This window comes from Adiantum capillus-veneris, chromosome 26, assembly GCF_014529385.1.
Source record: "Adiantum capillus-veneris isolate H3 chromosome 26, ASM1452938v2, whole genome shotgun sequence".
Taxonomy (NCBI): domain Eukaryota; kingdom Viridiplantae; phylum Streptophyta; class Polypodiopsida; order Polypodiales; family Pteridaceae; genus Adiantum; species Adiantum capillus-veneris.
In genome coordinates, this window is record NC_140956.1 from 3,999,781 (window position 1) to 4,015,873 (window position 16,093).

The window sequence follows — 16,093 nt, forward strand, 5'->3', positions numbered from 1 at the left end:
CTCCACACACAACCAAAGGTGCATGGCTTGTTCGCTATCATACCATCTACAGAGTGCAACCAAAGGTGCATGGCTTGTTGGCTATCATACCATCTACAGAGTGTTTGACCAAGGAACTACAAGTTCGAAAGGCACCCACTTTTGGTGTGCAGAAGGCACCACAAGTGCCATTTTTTGAAAGAGGTAGTTCCCACAATGGCGACTAGTGGTATTTCCAAGGTAAGAGCAATCAAGAAGAAACCCTTGCACCTTGGAAAACCTTCACACCATTTTTTGGTAACAAGAGGCAAACGCTTATGTCTAAAGCGAGCTGAAATCAAATTAAAGGCAAAGAAGGTACTTCACATGTAGAGGTTATCAAAGGATATTCGTCACATAAATCGATTAAAGAAGATACGTCACATACAAAGGAAAATTTTATATTCCTCACACTAATTAATTCAAATTTAAATTTTACGATCAAGCACAATAAATTCAGAATGTATGTCACATTTGGGGATGCCTTCTTTATTATGTTATTGTAAGGTGCTAAACTATGGCTTTGGAAAAGCCTCTTAATCAAAGATCCCTTTAAATTTGCACAAATGGATAAGAAACTTTTATTTTTTTTAAAATCAACGGAGATGGTTTTCATACGTAGCATACCAAATTAAAGGGATATTGATGGAAAAGGGGTTGGACAAAATAATCAAGGCAACTTTATACATCTGTTGGAAGGGAGGTGTGCACAATGAATTTTGAATTAGAGATGGTTTCACTTGCATTAGATATGGTCTTGACCATGTTTCTTTTTTGACAAATAACAGAATTGTATTAAAGAAAAGAAAACCAAGGTAGACTGCAAGGCCATTTTTTTTATTCATAATACCATATATAGTGAAATGAAAATGACGTAGGTCGATATGCAGCCACATTTTGAACCCATCTCATATAGCCGAGATGAAAAGCGACATTACATACAAACACAAGATCATGTCAAAAACAAGCAAGGAGCAAGTTGCTTAGAAGAGGCCATGTTTCTTCTTCTGCACAAAAACAGAAGCGAGTGAGGAACAATTAATTCACACAATTTATAGAAGGCATGTCAGCAGACTGATAAGGAAAAACAGAAAGAGATATATACCCTGCGCCCTCCTTCCCCATCACTTTCGCTGCTGCTGGAGCTGCTGTCATCGTCGCCACCCTTCATCTTGTGTTTCATCTTCTCAATGGGGCCTTCATGGTGGGGTGGGGGCGGCTCATGGGCATGGGCAGGGGGAGCCCCACCATGGTGGTGCTGCTGCTGCTCCAGCCCACCGTAACCTGCATGAACAGGGGGTGGTCCTGCATGCATCTGTCCCGGGTGCTCATGCTGATCATAGGAGGCCGCGGCCACATGGGGGGGCACCCCACCATGATGCTCGCCACCACCACCGTGATGGCCAGGATCATAGTCTCCTGCATATTGCGGTGGTGGGTGAGCTGGGTGCTCTTCTTCTTTGCGATGACCCCCCATGTGCAGCATCTCGCCTATCTTCTCCATCACGTTCGGCACAGTCTGCTTGTGCTTGCTAAGTGCTTGCTTACTTGCTACCTACTGATATATTCTCTCTCTCTCTCTCTCTCTCTCTCTCTCTCTCTCTATAGTCTCTCTCTCTCTCGATTCTGTCCACAAGTCTCAAACACAAGCACCCATCGCCCTCTTTATGTACACTCCATAGGTAGCAGTCCATGAGACGCGTGGCCTCAACGTGTTAATCTCCAGAGTCCCTCGTCGTATTGGGGCCCCCACCGACACTTATTTGATTCCTTATCCCTATCCACTTTCTGACGTGCCTTTCTGAGGCACGTATATTTGGCAATGCTTTTTCGAGAGCATAGTGACCACTGACTCTAGTGAGTACGTACTAGTCACTACTTTTTTGCGCCTATGTATAGCTGTCTTGAGCTCAAGACTCGCCGGATAGATCCTTGAGGTCTCCTGGCTTCAGGACTAAGTAAGAGCATGGTCACGCGAGGCTTAGTTTCAACTAAGTCTCGACCGTTTCTGACAAAGGCGCAGGAGCGTTCATCGCTTGCAGTAGGTAGAGAGAGGAAGAACCTTGCGCAGGCAAGAGAGAGAAGCCTAAGGTTGACCTGCTGTGGACGGGCATAGTTGTGTGACTATGCCTTTTTAGGCATAGTTAGTGTACAATGCCGGTCGACGCCTGTGAAAAGCTGCCTCACGTCAGAATTGGTCTGCTCAGGTTACGAAAAACTAAGCCTCGTGTGACCATAGCCTAACACGGGGTCTTAAATGAAGACCCCATCATGGGATCCATGGCGAGCAGCTACGCGCACAAAAGCAGAGGTAAGTTCAACCGTCGGATTTTAAACGGACGTGTCCGAGCTTACTTTTCCTCGTAGAAGTTTAGGTTATATAGTTTATTTCTCGCTTTGTTGACACCGAAATGCACGCGCATGCATGGTTAGTTCACCAAGTTGTCATGGCCAAGGTGCCGGGTTCGGACCGTCGACGGACGTTGACTTGCGTTTTTTGTTGGATGTCCATCTCCCTCGAGATTCGCGCGTGCCACACCCATCGTCGATCCCATGACAGGATCTTCATTAAAGACCCCGTGTTCCTTAGTCATGAGGGTCTCCTGGGATTGTTCGTACAACATAAAATGCCTAGTTCTCAAAGCACAAACTCTAAGTTTTTCGTGTGAAACTCAACTTAAAATATTTCCCTACATCTTAACAGTTTAATATATTTGCTCGACGCAGTGAAAGGGTTGCACACAACGCTTTGAGAGGTGCAACACTTTTGATAATTTCCCCTCTTATACCCTACTCCAAAAACGGTGTAGTGAGAATAATAGTAGTGTAGACGTTGCATTTTCCACAGCTCTAATGTGGGAAGGTTTCAAAGGAACATATCTAGGGAAGCACCATATCTTCGGGATGGCACAAGAGATTCCAAGATTTTTTTTAAAGGAGCCCTAACCCTACTAAAACAAAAACCTTCCAAGTGCCTTTCCACAACAACATGAAATGCAAAAAGGGACGTTAGCTCAGAACCCTACGCCTACAAGTTCAATGATCTAAGGCCTTTGTCACATACGAGACGGGCATCCCCAAAAAATACCCAGTTGGATGCCCTTCCAGTCACACATGGCGGACACGTCACAATCTTTACTTTTTCCCAAGTGTGGTCACCGAGTAGTGTAGCCCAAGTGGAAGAGGTTTGGACCTCCATGGATGGCGTTGAGGGCTTGAAACCTGTGATACGTCTTTGCACCTCTCTTTTTGTGGATGTCTGCCATTGAGTATGCATGGGCGAGGAGATACATCGGTTGAATTCGCTGAGCAGCAGACAGTTTCTCAGCCTATCACCTTTTGCCACCTCATCCTTGAGCACGTCCAGGCGGACGTGTGTGACAGAGCCTAATCACCTGAGCTCACAACTTATCTGCACGTCTAGGTGGTATCACTAGGGGCCATAAACTTTTATTTTCGTAGCCTTTTATCATCGAGTGTAAACGAGAGTGTTATGGAAACAATAGGAGACTGCCATGTGTCTCTACATAGTCTAAGTTAAACGTACATATACTCCATAGTTTTAGTGTCTCAAAGTCAAACTTCATAATGCATTCGTAAATTTGATCCATTCAAGAACTCAAGATTCCTAGTGGTCTAGATTGACATGTCAGTCTATCCCACTTGCCCTTCAGCGAAGAATCTTCATAAAGAGAGCTAGGCAAGGACCAATGCAAGTAGACAGGTGCACACATCTCCCAAAACATTGGCACACTCCCAAACTATCCTATTTCTTGAGCCCTTTTGTAGCACCCAATAGGGCCACTTAGTACCAAGTAGAGAAGCGCTCCAAGCTCAAGAGCATTGTAGAGCTCAAGAGCATGGCAATGATAGACTATAGAAGCAATGCACAGTGAAAAAGTAGCGATCAAAATTAGATCTCATGGCTTATAAGCCTTCAATTTTCAATATTTAAGTGACGTCATGGGTATGTTTACCCATAATCCATTTCTTTGATATTCTTTCCAAATATAGCAAGTTATGGATAACCAAGAAGGATAACTCAAGCCTTGGTGCAGTGAAGCATAATGAGGATCCAATTATATTAGGAGATAAATGAGGATCTCTAACTAAAAATCCCATGTTAGAAATGTGTGTGTGTGTGTGTGTGTGTGTGTGTGTGTGTGTGTGTGTGTGTGTGTGAGAGAGAGAGAGAGAGAGAGAGAGTAGACACAAGATGGAACTTCAAGAACTAGAACATTGAGAATGTACAATTGAGGGCTTTATAGCCAAGATACAATGCACAATGACATCATCAATTGTGTCATATGATGGTCACCTCATAGATTAGATAAGGTCTAGGATGTTAGCATGGGGTAGGTTCCCATATACCTAATAGAATGCACACATTAAAACTTTGAAACATGACATACATGAACAATTTGATGTATTGCATGTTTCAAGAGACTAGAGGATCTACACATGTATAGCCAAACTTACAGTGCGAATAAAAAGCCAAATCATTATGGAAAGTCACTTCTACATTTGTGTAATAGAGTCAAAATGCTCATTGCAAATGGTATATCTTTATGGAATGAAACCGATGGATTTACATGTAGAAAACACATTAGAGTGATCGTAATTGACTATATACAAGTTATGGAAGCCATCTTGAACTGCCTACAAAGTTTTACTCTTAGACAATGCAATCTGAAATCAAATCACAACAGTTATGTATTGATCTCAAATGTATGGAGAGACCCAAGCATGTAAAGTCAAAAATATTGTGGGAAAGAGATCTTTGTGCACTTCAAAACCGCACCTTTGTATATTCCTGCGGTTGAGAAAATGTTATAAAAGACTATAGCAGGCTACAGTATCATAGGACATGGATAGCAACAGCAGTTACAGTTAGCCTTGGGTTCACACTGGGTTGACTCTTGCCTAGGCAGTGACACATGGCAGACAGATGGAGTGGTGCTCTAGAGGACATTGTGGCCAACTCACTCTCACCACAGTTCGAAGATAGGCGAGTTGGATTATTAGCTATATTTTTGTAAGTTGTTGACTGGTCTCATGTTTGTATATTTGTTCGATTGGTTTGAGGATATCTAGGCGTCTTATGAGCCATCGAGTCTAGAATCTTGTGCTTCAGACTAATACTTGCACACCTGCAGTCTCCCTACACAATTAGAGCCTCGACACCCCCCATTGTACTTGTAAGTCATGGGCTTGGAGTTGAGTGTGATGCTAGCCAAAATCTATATTGTACTCATGAGTACTAGGCTTCGAGATGAGTATGATGGTAGCCAAAATCTGTATTACTTCTATGATTTTGGTCTAGTCCACCTCTCCTTCGCCTAGCTTGGTGCATCTGGTCTAGTCTCTCACCCTGGTCTAGACAAGTTTGATGTAGCCTAGTCTATTCCAACATCGATGTAACATTCAATGGCCTAGTAACTTGTGTGTAGCGGAAAATAGCATAAACATAGTGATCATTTCATTAGAATAGATTCCGAATGATAATAACAAGAGTGCTTTGGTGGAGAAAGCAACAAAAAGCATAACACCTAGTTAGATAGCATGAACAATACTTCAAAAGAGAGAGAAATTAAGCAATTGACAATAGTTGAGGACCGGATTTGCATGGAGCCGGTCCCCCCTCCAAAAGGCTTTGTATTATGGTTTCTCCCATCAAGAGAGACATTTTACAATTTCTTGTGTTCCTTCAATACTAGCTAGTGCAATGAAGATGGAACTTCATGCACTACGCAAAACACTTATCAAACACAACATCAATTCCCTCACGGTCTCAGACCCAAGACCTCACACACCTTCAAAGATGGTGAGAGCTAGCGGGGTATGAGAGTAGATTGAGAGGAAGAAGGAGTATTCTTACGAGAAAGATCTACATCTCCTCACATAATCACTCGTATTAGCATAGCTTAACTTAGTAATTAGCATGGTAGAGGAGATGAGCATGCATTGAAGCTTGGCTCTTGGTTGGATTTGCATCACAAAGGCAAGAGTTGTTGGTGTAGACCTTCCTTCTCACAAGCTTGGAGTAGGTGATAAGCTTTCCATTAAAGCTTGAGAAGGAGAGAGAGTCTTCTTTACTTCACACATGAGCTAGTGTGAGTGTGTAGGTGATAATTCTTTGAAAAATCAGCCCCCTGTCTCTCTTGGTCGACCCCTCTTGCTATTTGCTCTTGCTAGCATCCTATTGGACCTCCCCAGGCTTAGCTAAAATCAATTAAGCAGCATAAGGATAGCCTTCTGGCATGTGTCCCCCTTTCCCCTTTTGTAAGAGGTTTAGGTAATTTAATAATTCAACTAAACTCTCATTGGACCCCTTTACCTCCTGGCCAATAGGAATGAGGCAAGCCATTGGAATGCTGAATGCTCATTGGTCCCCTTGGGAGACTGTCCAATAGTCTTCTAGAGAGCTTAATTCTTATTGGTTCTTTCATTAAGTGTTTTTTAATTAATTAAACTAGATTTACTCTAGCCTAATTCTCATTGGTCCACTTCCAAGGCCATCCAATAGAAATTGGGTACACCTTGTGGGCATCTGGGCTAGGGAGAGGACATGTGTCCCTCTTTCCCCTTGTGTACAAAGGGAGCTTGTGTGTGTGTGTGTGTGTGTGTGTGTGTGTGTGTGTGTGTGTGTGTGTGTGTGTGTGTGTGTGTGTGTGTGTGTGTGTGTGTGTGTGTGTGTGTGTGTGTGTGTGTGTGTGTGTGTGTATGAGTTTCTCTCTCATCCCCTACTTCTTGGGCTCTCCCCCTCCTATGTAGGGCTTGACAAAGACTTTTGGGACACACACGAAGCATCCAATTTCCCCTAAAGTTGACCTTTGGACACAACCTTTGAATTTTGGAACCTTAGCATTATGGAAGTCTTAATGGGCTGGACCTTAAGGTCTTTTAAGCCCATTGTTGCACATAGCTCTTTTGCAGATGGCCCCCCCTTTGGATCCCTATTTTCCCTCCTTTGGATCCTATTGTGGCTGGTCTGCTAATTATCAGTTTAACATGAGAAAACAATTTAGGAGAATTATATATTGATTATTATGGCAATCGCCTTCATCCAGCTTGGTCTAGTCTACTCTTGCCCTCACCTATTGTGACCTAGTATGGTCTCATTTGCTCTAACATCAAGTCTAGCCTGGTCTTTTGGTCTAGTGGATCTAAACTATCTAGCAAGTTCTTACCCATAGGTTGGGTGGATCTGTTGCTATTGCATGACAGACACAAGGCAGCAATCTAAAGAGTGATCAAGAAGCCCTCTAACGAGTCCTCTATAGTACTACCACAGAAAACGTCATGCATTTTTACCTAGTAGAAATCATCCACCCTCGGTTACACTACCCTCTCTGGCATCTACATCAACAAGCTCCTCAACACCCTCATCACCTCCCCAAGCACACTTTCCACCACTTGTGTTACAACTGCTCATGAGTAGGATCGGAGGAGCTAACAAGAATTATAGCCAAGGTCAACATAAAGTTTCCTACCTTCAAGGGACTCTCCATAGAAGATGCAGACGACCATGTGAGGAGGTTGTATCTCTTTGTAGAGGTTGTGGTCTCAACAAAGAAGATGCCAACCTAGTGCTTTTTCCATCAAGCTTGGATAGCTTAACAGACAAATGGTATAGCCAATTGGCTGAGAACCACGTTACAAATTGGGCAACACTAAGGTAAATTTTGTGAAGATTTCAAACCAGATGATTTTCAAGAGAAGGTTTTAGATGAGTTGGGGAACTTGGTGCTCCAATCTAATGAGACTTTTTCAAAACTCATGACAAGAACAAATTTTGTGGCTACCAAATCTTCCTCGAGCAACTAAAAGAATTCATGGTCAATAAGTGGGTGGAGAATATTGTCCCGAATACTTCTCAATAGAAGACGAGAAACTCTCTGTCCTAGAAATGATCTAAAAGAGAATTTCATTGCCGCTACCAGATAAAAGGGGCAATGAGGCTATTCAAGGATCCCCCTCAAGTAGCCTGACCGCCTCAATTCTCATGGAAATTGCATCTGGCCCCTTGATTTTTTTTTACGCAGGGAACTAGAAGCAATAAAATTACAATGAGCTCTTCAAGAGGAGAGGTCCTTCTCTCTTGACAAGAGAAGTCCCCACATCAAGAAGATTTGGACTAGATCAAGAGAGAGCTAGAAGAGCTCAAGGCTCAGCATAATTCTAAGCACGTGGTCTGGTGTAGCTCATGTTGCTCTCTAGAGCATCCTCAACAAGAATACTCGCTTTGCGCTTATTGCCTCTTTTGTGAGAAGGTCGGGCATGAAGACAAGGATTGTTACTACCTGAAGGGATTGCGGCAATTACAATAGAGCCTCGCCCCACTCTTCAAGAAGGGTTGGCACCTACCTCCAACATCGTTTCTCCCTATGGCCATCCAAATCACATGCCTCCTTCGTTGACTATCCCCCTATGAAAGATATGCAAGGTACTTTTCCATATTATAGTTTTTATCATGCTAACACTCCATCGACCACTCAAAGTTTCTACACATCAACGTCCACCTCCATGTAGAAAGAGCAAGCCCTAAGACCACCTCACACCCCATCTCACTACAAATGTGAGGAATATGGGAACTACCATAGTAAATGTCCACTTTTCAAAGGGTCTTCTCCTTGTCGACATTGCCCCGATGCCAAGGATCACTACAATAAGGGTTGTCCAAAATAGCACCTCCGCATCTTCCGGCCCAAGTCAAAACCCACCGGAATTCACATTTCCAAAGATTAATCAGATCTCAGTTTTCACCCTCTTGTAGTTGCCATCTTTTGCAAGTGTGGCTTCCCCTCAAGATAAGCTACAAGAGGTAGAGGTGTTCTCACTTGGGCACAAAGGGCAGCCTCGGTCTCAGTCTTCCATCAAGTTCAACTCTTCCATCACATGTCTCGCCATTGAATACACCACTTTCAATAACTGACAAGCCAACCACTGTGCCAAGGGCGGTCATACCAACTTCTCTGCTCTCTAATATCGATGGGGCCATCTTGGAAGCTATAGCCGACCTGTAGAAGATCAAGGTACCAGAGAAGGCACTTGTACAAAGAGAAAAAGCTACATTAGATTACATCCTAAAGAAGATCTTTGTCGTTGCTCCCCACATTTCTTACAAAATCCCTCATCTCATTGTCTCCATTCTAGGGTAGCAATTATTTGGTGTGATAGTAGTTGATGGTGGATCTTGCATCAACCTGATACTTGAGCTCACTATGTTGGAATTAGGCCTCAAGTCTACCCAATCAACCCCATTCACAGTTACTTTCGCTAACCAGAGTACAGTCTACCCTTGGGGATAGTGGACAAGGTGCCTCTACAGGTACAAGACTTCACCTTCATCCTAGATTTTCTTGCGGTTCAAGTTGAGGGCAGCTTCCCCGTGCAGATTGTGGTTGCAGCACACTAAAGGGCTACATGATTGGGGGAATGACGTGATGTGGATTCATACTCCTGGATCCCCAATGAAACCCACATTCACCTTAAAGAGGGGGATGGATCCAATGGTGCATCATAGAACCTCTATCAGTAGAGTCCAACCTGAACTACAACAGCCTCCTCCACCAGGAAGACCTGCTTGAGTGGTTGGAAGCTATCAAGCCTATGCCTTGTTATGTGGTCTCTATTCAATCATTGCTTGAGGATACCCCATCTAGCTAGCCCAAGTGTTCCCCCTCAGCTAGAAACAGGTGTCTAAGGTCATAGAGGCTAACAACTCAAATGCTCCTATAGAGGAAACCCTTGGGCTTGGTGAGTCAATGAAGGACCAAAGAAGAGGAAAGAAATCTCCTTTACAGGAGTTCACCCAAACCCCAACCTCCTGTGTGTCTAACGCTCCCCTCCTCTGTGTCCAAGGCAAAGCTCATCTCTGTGTCTCATGAATTACCCTTTGACGAGCTTCCCCCAATACCTGCTCCCAACCCAGTCAAGGAAGTCAACCTAGGCGACTCTTACACACCCATTCTCTTGGTCGCATGGCTGTGGGATCACCATGTGCTGCTAGACCACATAATTTCTTTTATGCACTCTTTCAAGGATGTTTTGCTTGGTCTTACCAAGATTTGGAAGGGATACTAATAGAGCTAGGAGTCCACACTATCCCTCTTGTCAGTGGGGCTAAACCAGTTAGAGGGAGAGCCTACAAGCTCAATCTAAACTATGTAGAAGCTATCAAACTAGATTTTGAGAAGATGCAAGAAGTAGGTATCGTTCGTCCAAATGGATCATTTAGAGTGACTATCATCAATGGTCATAGCTCCAAAGAATCTGTCCAATAAAATCCACGTATGTTTCGACTACAATGCCCTCAACAAAGTTTTATGGATGGGTTCAGTGGCTACAATCAATTGGGGATCCATCTTAATGACCAAGTAAAGACTGCTTTTGTGACTCCCTGGGGCATCTTCATCTACAAGAAAATGGCTTTTTGACTGAACAGTGAAAAGTGCCCCACCATCATTCAATCGTGCAATCTACATCTTTTGTCCTCTTCTCACTTATCATCTCTGAATCTTCATGGGCAACTTCTCAACATTCTATGGCATTCAGTGTTCCACCCTCGTGGAGAATTTGGAGCCCTCAATATTCCTCAAGTATAGGGGGTGAGCCTTAACCGTAACAATGAAACTTTTTGGTCACTCAAGGTACATTGTTAGGTCATGTAGTTTCTGCTAAAGGTCTAGCTCTTGACCCTAATAAGATAGTGGCCATTCTGAAGTTTTGTCCCCAATCAACCCTAAGGGTGTCTACAACTTTGTCGTACTTACATGTTATCATCACAAATTCATTTGCATATATGCAAATTTTGCTCAGCCACTAGCATGGATGACAAGTGTTGTTGTCCCCTTTCACTAGGCCAAGGTTGAGACCCACGCTTTTTCCTATCCAAGAAGCGTCTAATAAAGGTACCTATTCTAGTTGCCCCAAATTGGTCCCTCACTTTTCATGTGCATTGATGCTAGTCAGTTTGTTGTCAATGTTGTTCCAAGTCAACCTAGCAAAGAATTCAACCTAGATTTCCCCATCCACTATGCAAGTTTCCTACTCACAAAGGTCGAGGCAACTATAGCACAACAGATTGGGAAGGTTAAACTATTGGTTATGCACTACAAAATTCTTCCATTATTTTGGGCATACAATTCACAATTATTACTAACCATCATGCTCTACATTATCTGCTCAATTAGCCATAAGTTATAGCAACCCAGGTTTGGAGGTGGCTTATTCTATTTCAAGAGTTCATTTTTGAGGTGGTCCTTTTCCTTGGCAAGCATCATTCCATGGCCGACCACCTTCCTAACGTAAACACAGGTGAAGAAGCTACAAGAGTTGCAGATAACTTCTTCGATAGTAGTCTCTTCAAAGTGGACACAACCTTGGAATGGTATGGTGATGTTTTGCATTTGTTGTCCACTAGGCTATAGCTAGATAATGCCTCTCCTTTACAGAAGAGAAGACTACTACTGAAGTTCAAGCCATTTACCTTGATTGGGGCCCACCTCTATAGATCTGGACTAGATGGTGTTTTGCCCAAATGTGTCTCCCTCATGAGTTAGAGCATATTTTAGAAGATCTCATTGTGGTCCCACTGGTGGACATTACCCCGATCACATTATAGTACAAAAAGTATTATAGAGTGATTTATGGTGCCCTTATTTGTTAAGGGATGCAATTGCTCATGTGAAGGTATGTGATGCATGTCACTGTTGTGCTCCTAAACCCAGGAGGCAAGCCAACCATCCTTTGCAAGTCTCAATTGCATAGCTTCCCTTTGGAAGATGGAGATTGGACTAAGTTGAGGTTTGGAGAGAGGCTTTCAAAGCAAGCTTTGGAGTGAGCGCTTTTTAGATATTGCTCAACTAACCATATTTAAAAAAAAGCTCCCTCCAAAAGGCACTCCAAAAAGAGTTTTTGGAGCGAGCTTCTTTTTCTCCCCCTCTCTATCTTTCTCCCCCTCTCCCCTCCCTCCATCTCCTCTCTCTCATGCCCCTTCTATCTCTCGCTAGCTCTTTCTCTCTCTCTATTTCTCACTATCTCCCACTCTTTCAATCTCTCTCTCCTGCTCTCCCTCCAAGAGTATTGGTGTAGGCTTTCACTGTCACAAGCTTGGAGAAGGAGGTGGTGTTCCTCCACTTTCTCCAAGTGAGAATGCCTTGCAAATGAGTGTGTGTGTGTGTGTGTGTGTGTGTGTGTGTGTGTGTGTGTGTGTGTGTGTGTGTGTGTGTGTGTGTGTGTGTGTGGATTATATCCCCCTAGCACCCCCCTTCCTCGCTTTGGGTGAAATTTCTACATGCTACAAGCTCATTGGACCCCTCTCCCCCTAGCCAATCACATGCAGTCTGCAGTCAAGCACATGGGTAGTCTTTTGACAAGTGTCCTCCTTACCCCTTAGAGAGAGAGAGCTTGAAAATATCTAGATATTTGTTAGATGGAAGTAGAATCTCATTGGACCCCTCTTTAGCCCAACCAACAGCATTCAAGCACACCATGTGGTTAAGCTTAGTGAGAGTCTGACATGTGTCCCATGTGCTCTTTTAGAATTCCCCTAACTTTGAGATTTTTATGCATAGGAAGTTTCTCAAACAACTTCCTCATTAAGTGTGTAGGTTCTCTTTTTTACTCAAGCAACTTACCCCCCATGCATAGGAAGCTTCTCAAGCAACTTCCTCATTAAATGTGACAAGTACCTCAAGTACCTTAGTCATCAAGCATGACAAGCACCTTAGGTGGTGTTCCTACCTCAAGCACAGCCCTAACTTGCTTAAGTTTAGGTCGGGTTCCCACCTCAAGCACAGCCCTAGCTTGATTAAATTTAGGTCAGGTTCCCACCTCAAGCACAGCCCTAGCTTGCTTAAGTTTAGGTCGGGTTCCCACCTCAAGCTTAGCTCTAGCTGCTTAAGGTCAAAGGACTTTTAACACTAACCATTGGAGGTCTTTAATGAAGCTAACCCTAAGGTATTTTAAGCTTCATTAGTTAACCTTGCTCTTTGACAGACCATCTCTCATTTGAGCCCCTCGTAAGCACATGTCTATATTCTAACCCTTGTTCCCGTTTATTATCCCATATTAAATGATTAGTTTAATATGAGAAAATCATTTGGTTGGTTAGATATTAGATATTTAATGACATTACCTCTCTCTTGAAATCATAGTCGTCCTCGACTATGAGGTAAAAGAGATAAAGTCATAGTCATTAGTCAATTTGTCTTAGCGGGTAGAGGATCCTTTTTTACCCTACGACATCATTCCAAGATGGATGACTAATCCATTTGGTGCTTGGGAGACATAGCTGTCGCAAGCATGTCTTCTCTTTAGTCCATTTCATCCTCCCAAGTAGAGTGACAAATTCTACATGGTGTTTGAGAGACGTCGTCATCCCAAACATGATTCTTAGTATGCATACTACTTAAATTTGTGCACAATAAAGAGAGAATTAGTCTTATAAGACAAACAAAAGCATTTTTCATTTAAAATGCATTTTCATATCCTTACTCTAGTGCAACATTGTAAGCATTGACAAGGTTCATATTATCCTTAAGCTAGGTTCTTTGCATCCATCTAGCATCTTTAAAAGAATAATTTTTTAGCTTAGTAAGATACCGTCGGATAATCTTACCATGTCATAGTACCTTGTCTTCATGCCGAAGGATAGCTTCGGGTTGTAGTACCTCTTCTTGATCTTTGATTTCGGGAGGCTCTTCAATAATTGGTTCATTTGGATGTGCTCCTTTGTAGGGCTTGAGTAGGCTCACATGAAAAACATGGTGCATTAGCCAATGGTTGGGCAACTTTAATTAATAAGCCATCTCATTGATTAGCTTAAGAATTTAAAAAGGACCATAATATCTTTTTGCTAGTTTAACATAATACTTTTGATGACCCGTTGGATTTTTGCCCGTTGTTTGCCTCAATTGAGCCTTAGGAAACTTAAGTAAGACCCAATCATTTTCCTTAAAGGTTAAGGCTCTTCTGTGCTTATTAGCAACAACCCTTTTTGCCTTTCCTGAGAGATGGATATAACCCCTTTAATCTTTGGAAAAGATTCTTGTGAGTCTCGGCTATATTCATCAGTAGCGGAGATCTTCCCACGTACTTTAAGTAGTAAGGGACTTTTGGATCTTCCTTCTTTAACCTCAAAAGGTACTTTCCCCATAGAAGTATGTACAATATCATTGTACACATACTCTATAAGAGGTAGGTACTTCTATCATTGAGAACATTGATCTACTTCGATGACATAGGCTTTTAGTAGATCAAGAATCATTAGATTAGTTATTTCACTTTGGTCATCCGTTTGTGGATGATAGGCCGAAAGAGAAATTTAATCTACTTCTTAGATTCTCAAAGAGACCCCTTTAAAGATTATTGGTCATTCTAGGATCTTTGTCCGACACTATGGGTGTTGGAAATCCATGATGCTTGAAAATTTGAGATCTGAAGAGGGTTGCCATTTGATGTGCCTCAATAGTCTTTTTGACAGGCATAGAGTGTGTTTTCTTGTTAAGCTTGTCGATTGAAACAATCCAAGTTGCTTCCCTCGATCAAATTTCAACTTTTGGTATACCACGCATTTTGAAACATACTCTTGTATGTTTACTTTTCATGGTAAACATATAGAAATACATTTCTACTCCTTGAAGAGTAGATTCTACATTTTTTGGTATACCACGCATTTTGAAACATACTCTTGTATGTTTACTTTTCATGGTAAACCAATAGAAATACATTTCTACTCCTTGAAGAGTAGATTATGGATTCCCTCTTTGTCCCGCATAAGGAGAACTATGGGATTCATACATGACTTTCTTATTGTATGGGTGAGTAACACATAGCCTATTGCCGTTTGGAAGATAACCATCCTTCAAGGTGAATGGTTCTTTTTTTCTTCCCTAATGCAAAGGCTCTAATTACATACTTAAAGTCTCAACCAGTAGTATACTAATCTATAAAAGATAGATCGTTGTGAGTTGCTATAGACACACATTTATCCTTGGTCGTTGTGAAAGTGCATCGACCACTTGATTGTTCTTGCAAACAATGTGAGCAATATGAAATTTAAATTGTAAAGTAAAATTTTCCCACCTCATTTGTTTGTCGGAGAGCTTGGTTTGCATCATGAAGTTCTTGAGGCTTTGTGATCCATTTGTAGGATGAATGCAGTCCCCAAGAGATAGTGTTTCCACGTGTTTAGGACATATAGAATGGCTAGTAGCTTCTTTTCGTATTTTCCCACTACTCACTTATTGAAGTTGAGTCTTTGACTCTCATATGCTATGGCATGCTCTTCTTGAAGCAAAATAGCTCCAAGGCAATTACCACAAGTATCACATTGGACCTCAAATGGCTTTGAGAGATCTAGTAGTGTGAGCACACGTTGAGAGATAAGATTCTCCTTAAGCTTCTTCAAAAGCTTCTTGCACTTTTGCAGTCCATGAATACTTAACGTTCTTTTTATGTTAAGTCATGTAATAGACCTGCTATTAGTGATTTTTTTTTTATTTATTTTTTTAATGAAGCATCTATAGTATGCACACATACCTATAAAACTTTGTACCTCCTGTAGATTCCTTGGATTAGGCCATCCTCTTATTATCTCTAACTTTGTTGGATCCATACGGATGCCATCCTTAGAGATAATGTGACCTAACTATTGAATCTCTTGTAGGAAAAATTCACTTTTCTTTTGATTAATAAAAAGCTTATTCTCTCTCACAACTTGAAAGATTACCTGGAGGTGTCGCTTGTGCCCCTCAAGAGAATTTGCGCGGCCTAAAGATTTTTGTCCATCGTGAGTTTGAATGCATCCGGAGCATTTGTTATGCCAAAACTTTGTAAATTATCAAATAGACCTTCTACGCGCGGCACGGGAAATCTATTTTTGATAGTAATCTTATTTAGTGCCCTATAGTCGACAGACATGTGATATGTGTCGTCTTTCTTTTGCACTAAAAGCAATGGTGAACAAAATGGAGAGGAGCTAGACCTCACCATCCCTTTTTCCACCAGTTCATGCACTTGCCTCATGATCTCCTCTTGTTGAGCTTGTGAAACTCAATAAGGAGGCTTG

The 16,093-nt window shown here is 42.2% G+C and overlaps 1 protein-coding gene across 1 annotated transcript; it reads right to left on the bottom strand.

Moving 5' to 3' along the window:
- Positions 1 to 836: 836 nt before the first annotated feature.
- LOC147422911 (uncharacterized) lies at positions 837 to 1,652 on the bottom strand. Its single transcript, XM_086501068.1, has 2 exons — positions 1,124 to 1,652; positions 837 to 1,025 (listed from the first exon to the last, which is right to left on the bottom strand). The coding sequence occupies exons 1-2, from the start codon at positions 1,520 to 1,522 to the stop codon at positions 1,002 to 1,004; spliced, it is 423 nt and encodes a 140-aa protein (XP_086357194.1). The 5' UTR covers positions 1,523 to 1,652; the 3' UTR covers positions 837 to 1,001.
- Positions 1,653 to 16,093: the final 14,441 nt, after the last annotated feature.

Bases quoted from the DNA above. Each gene is read 5' to 3' on its own strand.
- LOC147422911 (XM_086501068.1), bottom strand. From the start codon at position 1,522: ATGGAGAAGATAGGCGAGATGCTGCACATGGGGGGTCATCGCAAAGAA. The intron at 1,026-1,123 runs GTATATATCTCT...GTTTTTGTGCAG, and splicing joins ATGGGGAAGGAGGGCGCAGG to AAGAAGAAACATGGCCTCTT.